The 22,182-nt window shown below is 41.1% G+C and overlaps 1 protein-coding gene across 1 annotated transcript in view; it reads right to left on the minus strand.

The window, feature by feature from the left end:
- Positions 1-22,182, minus strand: part of STARD13 (StAR related lipid transfer domain containing 13) — a 497,221-nt gene that overhangs the window by 341,335 nt on the left and 133,704 nt on the right. Inside the window, exon 4 of the mRNA XM_082246015.1 lies at positions 13,137-13,170. Within this exon, the coding sequence (XP_082102141.1) occupies positions 13,137-13,170 (34 nt within the window). The remainder of the gene's footprint in view (positions 1-13,136; positions 13,171-22,182) is intronic.

Consider the following 22,182-nt stretch of genomic DNA (forward strand, 5'->3'; position numbering starts at 1 on the left):
CTTTGGCCTGGAGATTACACCTGAATGGTGTAAGGGGCAAATCTGCATTTAGCATAAGGCAATCATGACCAAGTGCCTAGGTTGCCAGGGTTAGAAGTGGAACTACTCAGCCTCCAAAAGTATTACAAATATTTGATAACTTTTACTCTATTAATTTTTTCTTTTCTTCTGGACACCTCTAGAGCAGAAGAAGAAAGAACTGTCAATCGTTCTGTGGGGGCAAGAGCCCCCACTGAAAGTTGAGTAAAAATGCTCTTTGACTTGTTCTATACATCAGTTACCACTGTTTCCGTTCTCTTGTTGGATGTTCTGCACAATCTTTCATATAAATCAGACCAAAGTCTGCTTAAAATAGGGCAATCTAATAGTAAAGTCTACTAAAATAATCACATGACACAAGGGGTGGAGCTTGAACAATAATTCAAATTTGCCTAGGGCAGCATGATAACTACCAGCCTGGGTAGGGGTATAAAGGGTATGGGATATAATGAATTGTCAACACTTTTGCCACTTCATTCCCACATTCCCCATGTCATGGAGCATCCACCAAGGCAAGGAGGGCTGCTAAAAAGAGTGATAAACATGAACTAGACTGCATATCAAATTAAGTCATTCCTTACAGTTAGTTTTGTGACACAGTGCAGTACAACACAAAGTGAATGTTTATCAGTTAGAGTCTGCCCAAGAATTTTCCTACTTCAGCCATTCTCAGAAAATGTAGGTCAGGAGTTAAGACTTATTTTCTTAACAGGAGTACTGGGATGAAATCATGAAATATTTAAAAACAAGTGGTAGACATCAATCAAAATGTCTCTGAAGGTGTATGTGAAGATACAACGTAAACTCACTTATCTGTCTATGCCATCTGCCAAGTGACCCAAAACTGTGCAGAATTTGTCAGAGTAACATGAGCGAAGAGGGCAAAATGTATTCAATCACTTTTATGTAGGTCATAGCTAAAATCAGTTCTGAACACATTTCACAAAAAAATGTCTTCAAAGAAAGAAATATTGTTTATGATTAGTGTATTGCTATTGCACCATAAGGATCAAATCCATCACAAACTGAAAACAATTTGTAGATATACCTGTAGCATCTCCTTGTGGTGGGCTGTTTAGCCAGTTTGTGCCACAACATCAACACTAAACACTAACAAATGGTTATGGTCAGGCTTTCCTAGTTTGTAAACGCCTCTCCCAGCATGTTCTTTGAAGCCTAAAAATCCTGTAAGACTTTCCAAAGGGTTTAGATATAGGAGGTTCAGTAACTGAGGTCATGTCTACGTAGGGTTGCCACCTCATCCCTTTAAACTCAAACACATATGAATAAGGTTCTGAGGCTAATTTAATGCAGATAAGGGACCAGGTTAATTTAATTACCAGTTGGTTTGGACCGCATAGCGTCATTACGTCACGTAGGTGGAACGCAAGCCAGAAGCCCGCTCGCCACTCTGCAAGGAGGACGCGCAGCCCGCACCGCTGACCACCAGTGTTTTGTGTTATTTTACATTGAACCCGATTTATGGGAAATAAACAATTTTACTTATAAATACTACACTATCTGGAGCCTATTTCTCCTTCTCCTATTATATCCCCTGGTCGTTTACCCCGGAGCCTAAGGAGCCGGTACCAGCCCATAGGACCATAAAGGGGAAGCTATTCCAGCCCAGGGGGCTATTAAGCTCAAGTGGCCCGAATGCCATATGGCATATAGTGATCCACTCTATTCATTTACACGAGGCAAGGAACCGATGATATGGCCAATCACGTCTGAGCCCCTGCACTTTTGAACACATTGGAAGATTCACATTCACTGAGGACTTTGCAATTATTATTTGAGCACTACAGTCACTTTTTTCTGGACTATATTTTTTTGAGTATATTCGTTTTACCCATTTTTTTCATATTTATTATATGCTTTATTCCCCAAGTCTCTTATGCACATTGTGGCACTTATTTATTTATTTATTGGGATATTGATGTTTTACCATTGCTATTTATATTTGCTTACTAAATATCTTTAATTATTTTACCATAACATATTTATTGATCATTTATGTTTATCACAGAGGTTTGAATGGATATTGCTATCCATTAGGGTTTAATCAGCAAGTGCTGTATTTGGCCTTTTAACAAGACCAATCATTTTTCATTAATTTAATTACCACCTTAATCAGCCACAGAACAGAGTAATTAATATGTGTTCGGTTTTAAAGGGATGAGGTGGCAACCCTATTATAGCTCACTAGTACACTGTTCAGCATCATAAGGTAAATTTCTTGACTCAAAAGGCCTCTCTATTTCTAGTAGATCCAGAAATTGTACAAGGGGCAGACGCTTCACCAGGCCAGTGGAATGATGCAGTTCTGCTTTAGCTAATGAGAGACCCAAGAGTTTTACTCCTCACGTGCCCTCTCTTGTACAGGTCAACTACTCCTTCCCTTCAGGGCCTATTAGCAATTTCACTCACTCTTTCTCCCAGCACATTACAGACATAGATTGTACAGTCGGGTTTAGGTTGCATTTAACAGTTTTACTTCAGCTTAATTTGCCAGCAATCTTGTTGTCATAAGAAAGTGTTTTCAACAAGGTGGCTTAAGGCAAGTCTCCAAAGAATAAACATCTACTATAACTTCTAGTGCACAGATACCTACAGTAAGATGGGCTCTCAGTAGGTCTCTTGAAGAGTGCATTTCTCTCCTGTCTGTTTCAAAGGGACTCTTCATCACTACGGGTAAAGACCTTCCCAGCATGGGAATTCACAGCGTTACAATCTCTATGCTGCTCTACTTCAGGGCTCTCCAGCTTCATTGTAAAGCAAAAGCCACCAAAATGAAATGTCCTGTAATTTGCTCCCCTGTTTCCATCAAAAACTCTCACTTCATTGGAGACAAACTCACTCAGTGGATGGGTTGGCCACGTATACATGTGGTGCTCACATGCTTGCTGCTGCACTCTCTATCCTCCCATAAAGAACACTCTTCATTGAGCCATACATGGTAATTATATATAATGTATGCTGCAATATGGCCGTCAAATTTCACTGAAATCCTGCGTCTTTTATAAGCACAAGCTTCCCCCAAGGTTGCCATTTGGAGTCCATGCAGAGGACAAGAAAATGCTCCACGAGGTTCCCTCTAGAACACAAAACATAGTCCGCTCATGTGACCGCTCTGTTCTTTATGTATCGAGAAATCGCAGGGACACAGTCCAGCCCAGCATAAGATGCCCCCCCCCATAACCCCCTATGCTGCCACAAAACCCTGCTACACACTAACTGCTTATCTACTCATCCTGAAGTCCAGAGAGCCCCCAATCCTCATGTGCAGTTTCACCAACCTATTCTGTTTTAGGCTAAACCAAATGTTAACCCTTTTTTGAATCTATCAATTCTAAAAGTGAAATTGATCATTGATAACACTGTGCAATCTCACTGGAGGAGATCAGAATGCCTTGCTTTCACATTCAAACGTCTGGCAAAGGCACCCGACTATGGTGGCCCTGTACACTTGACCATTTATTTGGCTTAAAGCCAGTTGGCCATTGGGCCAACAATCTTGTCAATGGGGGCATGAAATGTATTAGCTAGATTAAATAATTATATTTTCTGTGTGTAAGAATACATTATTTTTTGGTTTCAGAAAACTTTCTTGCCAGAGCCAACATGGTTACACAATTTTTTTCCATTCTAGCAGAAGAACCACAAGCATCATTCGTAATTTTCAAGATATCTAGGTGGATGTCTCAGGGTGCCGCCTGAGTGTCCAGAGAGTGCTGAGTTAAAGCTGAGGGGATCCGGTGTGCCGAGAGCGTGCGGAGGGAGAGAGGGGTCCAGTCCCAGGAAAGCCTAAACAGGTCATGAGTACTGAGGATTGCCCCTGGGGGTCTGCCTGAAGTTAGAGGGGACCACTCCCGAAGAGGTTCTGGGATCCAGTGTCAACTAGCTGTAAAGGGGGTACCTAGGTTGAGGACCCTGAAGCTACAGAGGGGGTACATAGTCAGTGGACCCTTAAGAGTTCAAGGTCAAAGGGGACACCTGCAGTTTGGGCCCTGAATTGTGCAGAGCGTGCCAGTTACAGTGAAAGCTATACAGAGTTCTACTACATACTACCTCAAGCTGTGCCAGGCGGGGGAAAGTATTTCACAGTACAACAGTGTTAGGAGTTCTACAGTTGTCAGTCTTGGATCTTCTGGACTATAAGTCGAGGATTCAGCACTTCTTCTGTTCCACAGAGTGTTCTCAGTGTCAGTGAGCGTTGGCTGGCGCCGGTTGGCGTCAAGGAAGCGCCAACGGGCATTTCAGAAGCAAAGTCCCAATTGTAATTAGTTAAGCCTCAAGGAGTATCCCACTCATTCCCTTCTCCCATCCCCTTTATTCTAATAAAAACCACAAACAAAGATGCCGGAGTTGTCGCTGCTTCAGTTGTCACACCCCAGGGTCACAGCTCACATGGGCTGGAGAGATTTCCGGTACTAATGGCAGACCCACATCAGGCCATAGGCCTGGAAACCTTGCTACACATACTATGTGGAACCATTCACATTAATCCATGCCACCAAAAAGAGCTCAAACACTGAGATGTCACACTCACGTTAAAATTGGATGGAAGGTAATTGACCTTCCAGTATGTTTTTAGATTATTTTCTGTAACCCCCACATGTACAGGAAGAAGAGGGAAATAAACCCAGAGTCAGCATGCTGCTAGCATTTCAGAATAGATTCAATGGACATCTTGCTGCAGAAACAGAACACGTTAGACATCGTAGCTCCCTGTAGCATCTTTTATAATTAACAAGTAGCCTTGCAGTGCTGGTTTTGTTCCCCCAGAGTCACAATCCTGAGAATGTATAAAAGCCTATAAACCCAAACAAGAGTCCTGGGATGGTGATAGTCACAAAATCTTTATAGTCTCTTAAAGATGCCCGGACTAGAAGGCATTTAGTGCCATCATGAACTATTGCCATGTATTTTCTTTTCAGAAACACTGTTTCCATCATTATTTTTTCCTTTCTTACATCTCAGTACTTCTGACCACCTCCATCATTTTCTGTCTATTTCCTGTATACATGCATTTACAGTGCCCTGAAAAAGTATTCATACCCCTTGGAATTCTCCACATTTTGCCATGTTACAACCAAAAACATAAATGTATTTCATCGTGATTTTATGTAATAGACCACCACAAAGTGGCCCATAATTGTGAAGTAGAGGGAAAATGATTAATGGTTTCTTAAATTTTTTAACAAATACATATCTGTAATTTTTGGCGTGCATTTGTATTCAGAACCACCTTTTGCTGCAACTACAGCTGCAAGTCTATTTGGGGATGTCTCTACTAGCTTTGCACATCTGGAAAGGGACATTTTTGCCCATTCTTCTTTGCAAAATAGCTCAAGCTCTGTCAGATTGGATGGAGAGCATCCGTGAACAGCAACTTTCAAGTCTTGCTACAGATTCTCAATTGGATTTAGGTCTAGACTTTGACTCGGTCATTCTAACACATAAATATGCTTTGATCTAAACCATTCCATTGTAGCCCTGGCTGTATGTTTAGGGTCGTTGTCCTGCTGGAAGGTGAACCTCCGCCCCAGTCTCAAGTCTTTTGCAGACTCTAACAGGTTTTCTTCTAAGATTACCATGTATTTGGCTCCATCCATCTTTCCATCAACTCTGACCAGTTTTCCTGTCCCTACTGAAGAAAAGCATCCCTACAACATGATGCTGCCACCACCATGTTTCACGGTGTGGATGGTGATTTCAGGGGGATATACTGTGTTAGCTTTCCGCTACACATAGCGTTTTGCTTTTAGGATGAAAAGTTCAATTTTGGTCTCATTTCACCAGAGCACCTTCTTTCACCTGTTTGCTGTGTCCCCCACATGGCTTCTCGAAAACTGCAAATTGGACTTCTTTTTTTCAACAATGGCTTTCTTTTCCACTTTTCCATAAAGGCAAGATTTGTGGAGTGCACTACTAATAGTTGTCCAGTGGACAGATTCTCCTACCTGAGCTGTGGATCTCTGCAGCTCCTCCAGAGTTACCATGGACCTCTTGGCTGCTTCTCTGATTATTGCTCTCCTTGCCCAGCCTGTCAGTTTAGGTGGACGGCCATGTCTTGGTAGGTTTGCAGTTGTGCCATACTCTGTCCCTTTTCGGATGATGGATTGAACAGTGCTCCATTAGATGTTCAAAACTTGGGATATTTTTTTTTAACCTAACCCTGCTTCCTGGCAATAATGGATTGTGTCTGCACAATTAGCATAGGCACAACTGCTTGTTGATTCCAGCACAAATGCATGTGACCCTATGGCACCTCAGGATAGCATTTGGCCGACAAGGACAAAGCCATGTCATCCTATAACATGGCTTAAGAAGGACCTTCATGGCATTATTACCAAACATTGTGTTAATGAAAGCTGCAGATTAAAAAAAAAAAAAAAATGACTCGGAAATTACATTAACATGTTAAAGTCTATATGAGATCTTAGTGATTGTTATAAATGATTTTGCTTTTTCTGTAATGGATTTGATTTTGTAAGATGGGATTGATGTAAATGGTTTAGTGTTCCCTGTAAAGCAACGGATAAATAGCTGACATTAGATAGAATAAAATCAATACTGTTCTAGAAGGGACACTGAAATTTAATTACGGTGGAGTAGATGATAAAATAGAATAGTAACATATAACGCCAACATGGAATTGTATAAAATGCTAATTTAGTGTAGTTACTGAAGCAGAACTCATCTTTTTTTTTTTTTTGAAAATCATTTTTTTTCATTTATAAATAGGAGCTTTTTAATTCTTCTGCTTTGTCTTCTTTAATCAGTTTACTGCAGTGCATACAATGTTGTTAATGTCACTAGCGGGCAGCGATAGACTAGACATGGTGAAAGGATCCTATCAGACACTTAGGATTGGACAGATGACACTAGCGGAGCATTAAGATAACACTGCTCTAGACTGTGGGAAAGGAAAAGTGGACACTAGTCAACATTTATTATTTGAACAGGAGAACAGAAATATACTTTCAAAGTATGCAAGTGACAAGTTATTACAATCAAAATTGGATGGAGCTCAGCCCTTGATCTGTGTATGGATTCTAGGCAATGGAAAGCCTTTCAAAGAAGTGTTATATATATCTAGAGCAGTTGATGCCGTCAGAGACACATTGTTAAGGATGGAAAATATTTTCATATATTGGGATTCGTTGTCATAAACTCAGGGCAGATCCTTTTATGAGGCAAGGATCGTATCAAAGGCACCACTGAAGGCAATAAATATTGTTTTGTATATATTTTCTTTATCGTGTTCAGTAATAACGATTTAATTCAGTAAACATTAAACATTGCATAACAATTTTAATATTGTTCATGTGCTGGTGGATTACTAAAGTCTGTTGACTACAGGAGTTTAGGGTGTAGCTGAATACCGCTAAACAAGTCAAAAGAGGGACACGCACACTCCTTGTGGGTCATATAACTCTATATGGTGTCATATTGAGAAAGTCAAGAAATAAACAGCTATTGCTGGGCTGTCTCACTGGGCAGTCAAGAATGCTCTGCAAATATAGCATCATGGCAGTAGCCTGCTATATATATATGTATATATATATATATAAATATATATATATATATATATATATATATATATATATATATATATATATATATATATATATATATATATATATATATAATGGAAAGACAAAAGAAACTTGGGACTTTAAAGGTAGACACTCATAACCCCCGGGAGAAATAAACTGAAGTGTTTATATAAAAATATTATTTTATTGAACCACAATTAAAAGATAATATAAAATCAACACAGAAACATATACAATATCTCCTCATATAGCATAAGAGAAGACGCCATTGGGACTCTTCATAGAGAGAGGGGAGCTATACCAGGACCAGCACTCACTAATGGGGAGGAACCATCAAACGGATTACTCACTACATACATGGATTTATGTAACATTTTCTATCCACAAGTGTTATTGGCTCTCAACTGACACTCCAGATTTTGGAACTCCGGAGTAAGGCCTGTGGTGTGTGGGTTCTCTGTCCTCCCTATTGCTGGGACAGGTGCGTCTTGGTGTCCCCATTCGTTATTACTCCATCTTGCGGCTTCAGGTGCTCCATCTCTGACTCCTTCCATATGGAAGTTGGTACTGACAGGTACCCTGAAGAAGCTACTAGCGAAACGCGTAGTGTTCCTGCCATTTCCGGAGATACCCGTGGAACCCAGAGAAGTTATCCCTTTTTCCACTTCATGCTATATTGATTACACTATGGGTATCTCCACAGGCTGCTTCCCTATGTTTAAGGGAGAGCCTGTTTCTCTTATGCTATATGAGGAGATATTGTATATGTTTCTGTGTTGATTTTATATTATCTTTTAATTATGGTTCAATAAAAATAATATTTTTACATAAACACTTGCGTTTATTTCTCCCGGGGGTTATGAATGGCTACCTTTAAAATCCCAAGTTTCTTTTGTCTTTCCATTTTTTATCTTTTCCATAGGGATGTGGAGCCACAGTCATATCAATCTTGTCTCACAAGTTTTGGATCATATGTTGTATATATATATATATATACGGTATATATATATATATATATATATATATATTTATTTCTAAACTGAAGATTAAAGTTGAAAAAAATGACTTAAATAGTTTATGAACTTGTAGACAATAAAAAAATGTCATTACATTCAGCAAAACAAACTTAATCCCTAATACCACTTGCTGACTGCCTAACTGGGAAAAAACGTAATTACTTTGAACGTTAAATACTGGGGTTATGGCTGCAGCTAGATGCCATAACCCCAGATCATTTTTTTACATCAGGCGCTGGTTTTTCTCATAAAAGTGGCCCGAGCGGGGGTGTCGCCGATGGGTCACTCTTAGAAGTGGCGGGAGGGGTTGTCCCCCCTCTCGCTGCTTTCCAATGCTTTTTGGGCTTACTTGGCAGATTGGGAAGCCCGAAAACTGATCTGGTGCCAGCAGCGGCTGGACATAGAGATGAGTAAAGGAAAGATGGCTTCCGCTCATCTCTATGCCCTAGGAGGACCAGAGCGACTTCACTACGTCACTTCTCGTTCCAGCCACATGTAAACAAGGCCTTTTTTTTTTTTTAAAGCAAAAGATTAAAAAAATGTTTTTTTTTTTACCTTTGGATTTTAAGGGTAGAGGAGAGATTTGGGATCTATTACACCCCAGATCTCTCCATAAAGAGGTCCGGTCATGCTGTATTGTTGTTGCAAGGCATGGTAACATTCCTTGCAATTTCAATAAAAGTGATAAAAAAAAACATTTTTAAAGGGACAGTGTAAAAATTAAAAAAATTGAATAAAATACATTTAAAATATATATTTTTAAAGTGTCTCTGTCCCCACTATATTTTTAAAGCATCCCCATCCCTGCGTGCTCAGGGCACATGGTGAATGCATACGTAGGTCACGTCCACATATGTAAACGGTGTTCGCACCACACATGTGAAGTATTGCCGTGAATGCCTGAGTGACAACAATAATTCCAGCACTAGTCCTCCTCTGTAATTCTACCTGGTAACCTGTAGACATTTTTAAATCATAACCTATGGAGATTTTTAAGTACCGTAGCTTGGCACAATTCCACAAGCGCGCACAATTTTAAAGCATGAAATGTTAGGGATCTATTTACTCGGTAATACACCATCATCTTTCACAATATAAAAAAAAATTGGGGTGTATATTATATTTTATTTTTTTATTCATTTATTAAAAACCATTGCGCAAAAACGTGAAATAAAAATGTGACATATAAAATTGCAATGATCGCCATTTTATTCTCTAATATATATATTGTTTGGGGGTGCTAAGTCATTTTCTAGCAAAAAAATACAGATTTTTACTTGTAAACAACAAATGCCTAAAAAACCTGGTCAACAAGTGGTGTTAAAGGATTAAAGTCAGAAGGTTTTTTTATCTTAATGCATTCTATGCATTAAGATAAAAAGCCTTCTGTGTGCAGCAGCCTCCCCAGCACCCCCGAATACAGTGATGGTGAACCTTGGCACCCCAGATGTTTTGGAACTACATTTCTCATGATACTCATGCAGTGTAGTTGAGCTTAATGGGGAATGTAGAAACAAAACGAGGCTTTACAATCACTTTGAAGGGGATTTAAATCCATCCTGGATGATATTTAGTGGGGTAAAACACTTCTTTTTTTTTAAATAAAAAAACACTATTGTATTATTAACAACTGCCTTGTTGCTTTATTGTTATTAGGTACATTACATCAATACAGCATTTTCCCTATAGGTTGCATTTGTGATGGCAGTGAACATTACTAATGGCCCGTATACACTATAAGAAAATCGAGCAAACGCGTTCATCCGGGGTACGATCGTACGATTTTCTGATAGTGTGTACACAACTTTCGACAGCCGATTCCGACCTTCCAAACGAAAATTTCCAAAGGGACAAACTCCAAAATTTTTCTCGTACAGGAACAGAACAAACGATTTTCGTTTTTTTTTTTTTTATTTTTAACAGAAACGTTTTTATTTATTTCCAAAACAAGTCACAAACAAGAATACAGTGCTGTGTTCACATTGGACAATATCATAGGCAGGCAGAAAAAGTAAGGCATAACATATGTAGACAGGAACAAAAGATCTCCCGGACAGGCAACAGAAGCACAATACAGCTCAGAGGACCCACTCCCTCCCACCCAAGCAGCCACACCTCCCCGGCCAGGGCCATCCACCCCACAAAATTCAACAGCTGTTAACAACCCCAGTTATAGGGAAACAACCCCAGTTATAGGGACACCAAGTGAAGAGGGGCACCACCCAGACAAGGGACCACCAAAAGGAAAAAAATAAAAATAAAAAAGGGGGGGGAGGGAGATGGAGGAAGGGGAAGAGACAGAGAGGAGGGGGGGGAAGAGAAGAGGGTCCCCAGGGGGGGGCGAACGTAGCAAGGCAAAAGGAAGGAGGTCAAGAGAGAGCAGACAGAGAAACAAACGGAGGAGGGGATGGGTCTATCCCAGCCCTCCCCTGTTCACCCACAACCCCCACACCTTGTCAAATTTCTGAGGGCAACCCCTGCTCATGTAGGTGAGTTTATAGAGCAGTAAGACTGAGTCAACCAGGGTCCGCCACCTAGACAGCAACGGAGGATCAGCCGATTTCCAGAGTAGCAATATCGCTTTCCGGGCATAGAACATAAGATAAAATATAAAAAGTTGCATATGCCTCCTGTGAGAGACCAAGTCACAAAAACCCAGCAATGAGACTCTGGGATCAAGGACCATGCCATGAACCCCCAGACCCTCAAGTTCACCAACCACCGCCCGCCAAAACCCCTGAGTAGTAGGGCAGGACCATACCATGTGGAAGAAGGTACCATTTTGCCCACAGCCCCGGGGGCATACATCCGAACTACCGGGGTATATCTTGGCCACTCGCTGAGGGGTATAGTAGGACCTATGGAGAAACTTAAGTTGCATGAAACGATCCCTGGCCGAAATCATCCCAGAAATATAACCACCCAGCCCCTCCTCCCAGGCCTCCTCATCGAGGGACGGGATGTCCTCCCTCCAAAGGGCGTAAAGGCGGGCCGCCGATAGAGAAAACAGTAGGGATTTGTCCCAATTGATGCGAATCCCCGAAAAGGAGCCAAACAGCTCAAAAATCTGCAACGCCAAGTCCAGGGATCCCGCTGCATCTGGGAGATAGAGAAGGGCATCGTCAGCGTACAGCGAGATCCGTTCAGACAATGGGCCCACTCGCAACCCCCCCCAACGCGAGTCGACCGCAAGAGAATAGCCAGGGGTTCCACCGCCAGGGCAAAGAGACCCGGGGATAGTGGACAGCCCTGCCTAGTCCCCCTATGATGTGAAAACGGGGGGGAGAGGGAACTATTGGTATGGACCCTCGCACGTGGGGCAGCATAGAGCAGTCGCAACCAGGAGATGAATTTCGGGCCGATGCCAAAGCGACGCAGGACTTCCCAAAGATATCCCCACTCGACCGAGTCGAAGATTTTCGTTTAGTGTGTACCATTTTCAGATAATTTTCATACGAGAAATAGCAGATATGAAAGCATGATCAGAAACAACAAATAACAAAAAAAAAAAGCCATTGTCGTATGAGAATTTTCGTTCAATATTTCTATCCTTGGTTCTGAACATCGAGGGAAACCGGCATATTGTTTGCCCGATTTTCTCATAGTGTGTACAGGGCTTAAGCATCACACCAAGCAGTAAGAAGAGCAGCTGTTACAAAATGGCAACAAAATGGCAACAAATCATTAGCACACTATGACGTTATCTGTAAGGGCTCTTTCACACGGGCGTTCCTTTTTTTTTGCCCGATCAGGTCCTTTTTTTTTTTTTGTAACGGACACGGATGACACTTGTGTCATCCGGTCCGTATGTCCGTTTTTCATCCCATCCGTTTGCGGATGAAAAACTGACATAATGCATGTCTATGTAAATACGGATGTCTGCGGATGATTCCACTGACATCCGTTTTTGCTTCCGTTCCGTTTTTTGAAAGGAAGAAAAAATAGGGTTCTCCTCCGTTCAAAAAAACTGAACTGAACTGAACTGAACTGACAAAAACGGATGTCAGAGGATGATCATCCGATGACATCCGTATTTACCTAGAGATACATTATGTCAGTTTTTCATCCGCAAACGGATGGGATGAAAAACGGAGATACGGAACGCCCGTGTGAAAGAGCCCTTAACCTGCATATATCACAGAGATGCTACGGAGGTAAAACTGCCTAATTATAGCATGAGCAACTCTTTTCAGCTTGCTTTCCTTGCTTCCATGACCCTCTTAATCATTAGGGCCAAGTGTCAATCATACATTGAGCCTGGTTCTTTGGCATTCAAGGCCCATAACAACTGTATGAAATCATCAAGTCTCTGAACAGATATATTTGCAATAATTGGGAAAGCATGAAAAACAATAATATTGCTGATGATAGTTTGAAACCTCTTCAAAAACCTCTTCAAATTATAGATGGACAAGAAATAAACAACAAAGGTATATGTGAAAGCACAAACAAAATGTAGTTTGGTGACCAAAGCTATTATATTGATTTATAAATGAACCACTTTGACTGTACTCACCAGCTCTTCTACTGTCCACCATCTCAAAACTGACCTAGACAAGAAAAATATAGTACATTAACGCATATAAAGACAAATATTGACCTAAAATGCTATTTTGCAGTTATTTGAAAACATGAACACTATTTGAAATGAAAGACCTCATTTATACCTAATGTTATAAAAAATAAAATAAGACAAAAAAATATCCTTATCCACAATGTACTGATTTGCATCAATTGAAATCTGATATGTTCTTATACTCAACATTCCCCATTTAGTCTGCATATGCTTCTATAAACAGTTCATGGTAACTACTTTTAAGTATAAAGCACTTTTTGTGTCATCTTATATTTTTTCTTGAAAGTTTAAAAAATGATGCTGTATACCATTTTAATATTTGAACAAAATCTTTATACTAAATAATGGTTGTATTTGTGACGGCACTGAGTTTCAAAGCATTGATGGACCACCTAATAAGAAAGCTGGGCACCATCTTTGTACTTCACAAAAGCTTTAATAAAAAGAACCGTTAAATATTTGCTTATTAAGCTTATTAAGCTATATTAATGAAATATGGCAAGGTGCTTTATGATATACCTCTGTCAATGTTTTGACTCAAAGAATCTTCAAGCCTGGATGTTCCATGCGTGTTGCTTTTTTTGTATAATTTGTTTGTATTATTGAGTTTTGAAAATATGGACCTGGAATAAGGCTCTGGCACAAGGATGGAAATGGGCCTGTAAGGGGGACAATGATTGGGCAGGTGTTGGCGCAAAACTGTGTAAAGCCTAGTACACACGCAACTAATTTCCGCCGACCGGTCTTCCATCTTTTGTCCAGAGTGGTGTTTTGTTGGTTGGAATGTGCTCTAGACTGCACACAAATTTTCCCGCACGACAAAATTCTACTTCAGAAGTGATGTCATGTGTTGGTTTGCTTTCTTTGTGTTCTTTCTTCTCTGAGCATGCCCAGTCTTGCTCATAAGATTTTTCGATGTCAAAATCTGTACTGACTGCACGAAAATCGGCCGTGTTTTGACGGAGGACAAACATTTTATAGCCTGCACACCAGATTGTTTTCGGCCGAAAAGTCGGAGTCGGTTGTCGGAAGCATCATACTAACAAGCCGAAAATCGGCAGATCGGTCTTCGGATGAAAATTCCTGGCCGAATTTCGTGTGTACGGGCCTTTAGCTAATATTAGAGACAAAAAGAATGTCCACACATAAATGCATTTTCTTCTCTCTACAGTAACTTTTTTTAATGACATTTCACATTAACATACTAGCAGAATCTTCGGTGCGGAACCCCACATGCAAGGTTAGACATTCTGTAGCAGTCATTTCAAAGTTGTGCACAGGTACACATCTTTAACCCATCATCCCTCTACACCTGATAAGAAGTGGAGATTGAGCCAGTATCAAAACTGTTTATTAGATCAACAAAGTAAGTTGCACTAACAAGATCAAAGTGAAAACGGGCTGACCATCACACGGGGTTCCATTCCTGTTCCTGTGACTCCGACTCCTCCAGCCGACCAGCAGCAAAGAGGGGGATATGGTGGGCCTGTCATCTGGACTCATGGACTTCACGGGGCATAGTGACGCCAGGGGGCGTTAACGTGTTTGGGAGCATGCGCCCAAAAGCTCCTTCGTCAGACCAATCCTTCTACATCCGCATTCTTCTCCTTCAAGGCACCACAGAGTTGGGATCCCTTCCCTATGTATACTAAGTCCACAGTGTTAAAGCGGAACGTCACCCAAAAGGGGATGTTCCGCTTGTTTGCCTCCCTCCCCCCATCTCTTTAGGTTTTAGCACTTTATTTTTCTGGGGGGCAGTGGGTACCTGGCTTTAACAAGTACCCACTTCCACTTCTGGTGGGATCGGCAAGGTGATCAGAGTGGAAGTTTGGCCCCTCCTCCTTTTCTCTGCAGCCTTCTGGGACATGTTACAGGTCCCAGAAAGCTGCTGGACCATTCACAGAGCACAGCGTTGCTCACATATGCACAGTGGGAAGCTGGTTGTGAAGCCACAAGCAGTCACAGCATGCATCCCAAAGTAAACATGCCAGGTGCCTAGATCCGAAGACAGCTGAGTTTGGGTGAGGACAGCCCTGGATCCCTGCACAGGTAAGTGTCCGGTTCTTAAACATCGGCAGCTACAGTATTACAGTATTTGTAGCTGCTGGCTTTTAATCTTTTTCTCTCATTGGAGGACTCTGTCCAGGCCTCCAAAACCTTATGCAGGACCTGCAGAAGAAGGTCAGGGGAGACAGGGTGACTACAGCTATATCTCCCATGTTTTATACCACCTTGCTTCGAAATTCAGTCCTGCAAAGGGCCCTTTAGATCAAATTTGCAGGAGAGTATATTTTTGCAGGGTATCTGGCTCCCATGCCTCGTCTATCCTGGGCTCTGCCCATCACTGGCATTTATGTGGGCACTATCTCCACCCATCACTAGAGGAGGGATTTATCTAAAAGAGGAGCTAACATCTAATTGCAACTTTCTCTTTACCATACTGCCGTGTTTCCGCAAAAATAAGCCCAGGTCTAATATTCATTTTGGCTACAAAAAATGCATTAGGGCTTATTTTCGGGGGGATGTCTTATTTGTCCCTGTCTTCTCTCCCCCTCTCCCTCCCTGTCAGCTCAAGAGTCAGCATCTCTGCAATCTCCAAAATAAACTCTAGTTAAAGTCCATGTGAAATCATTTAATCCATTCTGTAAATGGATTATATAATGTCCAGTGTGTATCTTTATGTAGCATTGTAGAAAAAAAACCTTATTTACAGCATCGCTGGGCGCTCACATGACCCGCCGCAACTCTTTTTTCTCACTCCGAGCTATGCCAAGGGAGATCCCCGTTGACGTCAGCCCTGCTCCAAGCACTGCAGAGGGAGGGGCCATTGACGTAAGCTGGGAGGAGGGAGAGAGCTCTGGCAGGTCACATAAGCGCCCAGCTGCGCTGTAAATAAGGTATTTTCTACAATCATATTACATAAAGACACACACGGGACATTAAATAATTATTTTACAGCATGGATTACATGATTTTACAAGGATTTTAACTAGGGCTTATTTTTAGGGTAGGACTTATATTGCAACCATCCTAGTCCATCATGTTATTCATTCAGATGTGTCACAAATCTGATCTCTCTACAGTTTATGTCTATTTTATAGTAGTAGCTTGTTTTTAATCCTGTAAAAACTGTTATTCTGCATGGTGATGATCATATACTGTTTGCAAGTAGTAAATATACAATAATCATATTATATGTATTTTTTACCTGTTACAAAATTGGACCAAGCTGGATGGAAGGGAATTGATGGACTAGTATCTTTTTATATGGTAGCTAAAAGGCTATAAACCTGTCCAACATTGAAATTAACTTAGCCATCTTGCCGCATTTACACCCTGTGAAATCGGTTAAATGTATTCTTTTCTGAACTTGACAAGCACTTGCAGCTGTAATTCAAGATTTATATCTATATATATATATATATATCTATATATATATATATATATATATATATATATATATATATATTATAGCTTCTAATGCTAGCAAGATGTTTGTTTTAAAAGATTTATAGCCTTACAGTAAAAAGGGCGATATACTGTATAACAGGCTCATATAAAAAATTTAGGGGGGAGTAAATTTTAAGGCCATCCCTAGAACAAATATTAAAGCAGAACTACACTGCATCTGAGCACCACAAACCAAAAACGCTATTTAATAATTTTTAAATATTTATAGCAAACCCAGCCACACATCCATGTCTCCATGCTTTATTCTGTTTAAAAAAACAAACCCCTAGCGTTTCTAGGAGTGGCCATCTGGAGTAAGGGCAGAAGATTCATGTAGCATTTACTTCCTGGAATCCTTCTGCCCTTAGCTCAGTAATGCAGGCAGGAGGGTGTGCTTAGCTGAGAAAACCCCTCCTGAAGACTCCTGGGGTGTATGACATCACTTGCCTAGACACGCAAAGCAGCAAGTAAATGAAGAAAATTGAAAAAAAGGTTTAAAACAAGGGAATATGTTATGCTTTAATATCTATTTACTAATGCTAGCAGTAAAAGGATTACAAATAGTCAATGTTGATTGAGAGAGTGACGTTCCACTTTAAATTTGCTGCATTGTCACACGTAATAAAGAATTTCATTGTATGCCATTTTTTTAAAGTAGTTACATTGGTCTGTCTTGGATGTCACTTTCCCACATCTCCACCTTGCCCAATTAGAGAACACTTTGCATTTTCTAAATGGCGCCCATGCCAATCGGTTGACCTCCTGTATTCCTGGAAGCTAGTGCAGATCACTAGAGTAGTGCTGTCTACTGCAATGATTTCCAGCTTTTGATCCCACAGGTATTGTTTATACAAAGTCATATTGGTCCATGCTGGACCATTGTAGCTATGTAAAAAAAGCCATACCTGGAATTCTTCTTTAACCACTTTACGACCACCCGCCACAGTTATACTGCGGCAGGCAGCCACTCCTGCGCAAACCGCCATAGGTATATGTCGGTCCTGCGCAGGGAGCTAGGGGGCGAGCCTTCGTCAGCGGGGAAGCCGATGCAGGTGGCTCCGATTGCCACCTGACACCCGTTGAGAGAGAAGAACGGTCAGCTTTTGTAAACACAGCTGACCGTTCTTCTGTCTGGAATGTTCACAGAGCTCATGTGATCCTTCTTTATAGGATCGCAGGTCTCTATGGTAATTTCACAAGCCACACCCCCCACAGTTAGAATCACTCCCCTAGGCTCACATTTAACCCCATGATCACCCACAATGTTAACCCTACCTTGCCAGTGTCATTATTACAGTAACAGTGCATATTTTTAGCACTGATTACTGTAGTAATGTCACTGGTCTCCCCAAAAGTGTCAAAAATGTCAGTCAAGGGTCCGATCTGTCTGCCGCAATGTAGCAGTCCCGTAAAAAATCGCAGATCGCCGCCATTACTAGTAAAAAAAAACAATAAAAATTACATAAATCTTTCCTGTAGTTAGTAGACGTGATAACTTTTGCACAAACCAATGAAAATAGGCTTATCGCAATTTTTTTTTACCAAAAATATGTACCTCAACCCAACAAAACACCTTTGGGATGAATTAGAGCAGAGACTGCGAGCCAGGCCTTCTCTCCATCATCAGTGCCTGACCTCACAAATGCGCTTCTGGAAGAAATGTCAAACATTTCCATAGACAACACAGCCTTCCCAGAAGAGTTGAAGCTGTTATAGCTGCAAAGGGTGGGCCAACCCAATATTGAACCCTACAGGCTAGGACTGGGATGCCAATAAAGTTCATGTTAATGTTAAGGCAGGTGTCCCAATACTTTTGGTAATATAGTGTATATCTTCCATCTTCAACACCAGAGTGATCAGAGGAAACATCTCATACATGCTAACAGCTAGGGAAGAAAGTAGACTTCATGTACTGCAAATAGTGTAATTCCATGTAATTTAAAAGGAAATATAGACTGAACAATAGGGCGGCACAGTGGTGTAGTGGTTAGCACTTTCACCGGGTAGCAAGAGGGTTGCTGGTTCAAATCCCAACCACGACACTACCTGCCTGGAGTTTGCATGTTCTCCCTGTGCCTGCATGGGTTTCCTCCGGGTACTCCAGTTTCCTCCCACACTCCAAAGACATGCTGGTAAGTTAATTGGATCCTGTATAAAAAAAATAAAAAAAAATTGGCCCTACTGTGTATGTATGTGAGTTAGGGACCTTAAGCCTCATACACACGCAACGATTATCGGCCATCTTTTGTCCAGAGTGGTGTTTTGTTGGTTGGAATGTGCCTAGACTGCACACAAATTTTCTCGGCCAACAAAAATCTACTTCAGAAGTGATGTCATGTGATGGTTTACTTTCTGTGTGTTTTTTCTTCTCTGAGCATGCCCAGTCTTGCTCATCAGATTTCTATCTGCCGAAATCTGTACTGACTGACCAAAAATCGGCCGTTGTGTTGACGGCCAACAAAAATTTTATTGCCTGCACACCAGATTTTATTCGGCCGAAAAAGTCGGAGTCGGTTGTCGAAAGCATCATACTAACAAGCCGAAAATCGGCCGATCGAACGTTGGCCGAAAATTCACGGCCAACTATCGATGCGTGTGTACGGGGCATTCGATTGTAAGCTCAGTGAATGTACAATGTATATGTAAAGCGCTGCATTAATTGACAGCGCTATATAAGTACCTGAAATAAATAAAACAACTCCTATATACAACGTGCACATGGCACTACAGAGCTTGCACAGCATTGTTTTTCTGGAGTTCTTTTTGGGATTATACTGTGACCAGTATAGATGCAAATACTGTAGAATAAATTATTTATTGGTTACAAAAAAGGATTCTATTGTATCTAATAAGAAATTTCTTTTCCAGTTTAATTTCTATGAATTACTGCTCACATTGGCAGAAAATGTATCCTACTTGGAAATATACTGTAGTCTATATTTCAAAGCCTTGTGCACATATGTTGTGTATTTATTAAGCAAAATGAATAGAGATCCTTGAATGTTTCATACTGAGAATTGTTTATAAAGTTCCTAAAGTGTTCCTCATATCCTCTGTATGTGGTGACTGTACTGTGATGGCCTTGTATCTCTGTATCTACATTGCCTGTGTTGTGGTAACTGGAGCAATACAGAGATGCCAGGTGGGGAATAGTGCATTAGTCTGTCATCGATTTTGACAGCTGCTATACATAACATAGGCTGCTCTACAGGGAAAAAAGCGCTAGGAACAGAGAAAGCATATTCCGATAACTACCTGACACATGGCTCTATGCATAATCATTTGTGTACACATGCTGCACTAGTTCTGATGAATGATGATCAGTGCTAAAAAACAACAATATATCTATAGGAATGTCTGCAAAACCAAGCCATTTATTTGAGTCTATTATTTGGGAGATTTTCAGAGTGACTTAAATTAAAGAGACTACAGCTGCAAGAAAAAGTATGTGAACCCTTTGGAATGATATGGATTTCTGCACAAATTGGTAATAGAATGTGATCTAATCATCATCTAAGTCACAACAATAGACAATCACAGTCTGCTTAAACTAATAACACACAAAGAATGAAATGTTGCCATGTTTTTATTGAACACATCATGTAAACTTTCACAGTGCAGGTGGAAAAAGTATGTGAACCCTTGGATTTAATAACCGGTTGAACCTCCTTTAAAGCAATAACTTTAACCAAACGTTTCCTGTAGTTGCAGATAAGACGTGCACAACGGTCAGGAGTAATTCTTGACCATTCCCCTTTACAGAACTGTTTCAGTTCAGCAATATTCTTGGGATGTCTGCTGTGAATCGCTTTCTTGAGGTCATGCCACAGCATCTCAATCGGGTTGAGGTCAGGACTCTGACTGGGCCACTTCAGAAGGCGTATTTTCTTCTGTTTAAGCCATTCTGTTGTTGATTTACTTCTAAGCTTTGGGTCATTGTCCTGTTGCAACACCCATCTTCTGTTAAGCTTTAGATGGCCTTAAGTTCTCCTGCAAAATGTTTTGATAAACTTGGGAATTCATTTTTCCTTCGATGATAGCAATCCGTCCAGGCCCTGACGCAGCAAAACAGCCCCAAACCATGATGCCCCCACCACCATACTTCACAGTTGGGATGAGGTTTTGATGTTGGTTGTGCTGTGCCTCTTTTTCGCCACACATAGTGTTGTGTGTTTCTTCCAAATAACTCAACTTTGGTTTCATCTGTCCACAGAATATTTTGCCAGTACTGCTGTGGAACATCCAGGTTGTGCAAACTGTAAACGTGCAGCAATGTTTTGTTTGGACAGCAGTGGCTTCCTCTGTGGTATCCTCCCATGAAATGTATTCTTGTTTAGTGTTTTACATATTGTAGATTTGCTAACAGGGATGTTAGCATTTGCCAGTGACTTTTGTAAGTCTTTAGCTGACACTTTAGGATTCTTCTTCACCTCATTGAGCAGTCTGTGCTGTGCTCTTGCAGTCATCTTTACAGGACGGCCACTCCTAGGGAGAGTAGCAGCAGTGCTGAACTTTCTCCATTCATAGACATTTTGTCTTACCGTGGACTGATGAACAGCAAGGCTTTTGGAGATACTTTTATAACCCTTTCCAACTTTATGCAAGTCAACAATTCTTAATGGTAGGTCTTCTGAGAGCTCTTTTGTGTGAGGCATCATTCACATCAGGCAATGCTTCTTGTGAAAAGCAAACCCAGAAAAAAAAAAAGAAAAGCAAACCCAGAACTGGTGTGTGATTTTTATAGGGCAGGGCAGCTTTAACCAACACCTCCAATCTCATCTCATTGATTGGACTCCAGTTGGCTGACATCTCACTCCAATTAGCTCTTGGAGATGTCATTAGTCTAGGGGTTCACATACTTTTTCCACCTGCACTGTGAAAGTTTACATGGTGTGTTCAATAAAAACATGGCAACATTTCATTCTTTGTGTGTTATTAGTTTAAGCAGACTGTGATTGTCTATTGTTGTGACTTAGAAGATGATCAGATCACATTTTATGACCAATTTGTGCAGAAATCCATATCATTCCAAATGGTTCACATACTTTTTCTTGCAGCTGTATATGGAAGTTGAAATCTGAGATGGTGTGTCCTGACAAAATGGCTGGAGAGGGAGACCCTTGGGGCTATTGTACCCATCTCAAGGAGGAATTCACTACTAAAAGTACTTTAACATACCATATTTTCCGGCGTCTAAGACAACTTTTTAACCCCTGGAAATCTTCTCAAAAGTCGAGGGTCGTCTTATACGCCGGGTATCGTCTTATAGGCCAAAACTGGAAAATATGCAGTGGAGGGGGAGGGGGGGGGCTCAAAAACATCCGTGGTATGCTCGGGGTATGGAAAAAAGAGAGAGAGAGCGGCGATGTGACCAGATGTGTCGGGAAAACATGCCTCTTTCACCCGTCTGACCCACCCACCCTTGTATCCTATTACTCTACCTTCTTCTCTGCGTCCCTGCGTCTCACTCCTGAGGCCTGCTAGGTCTCCCTGTGAGAGTTGGTATCCCTGCCGCAAATGCGCATGCGCTGGATTT

Source organism: Pelophylax lessonae (genome assembly GCF_965119305.1).
Source record: "Pelophylax lessonae genome assembly, chromosome: 2".
Taxonomy (NCBI): Eukaryota; Metazoa; Chordata; class Amphibia; order Anura; family Ranidae; genus Pelophylax; species Pelophylax lessonae.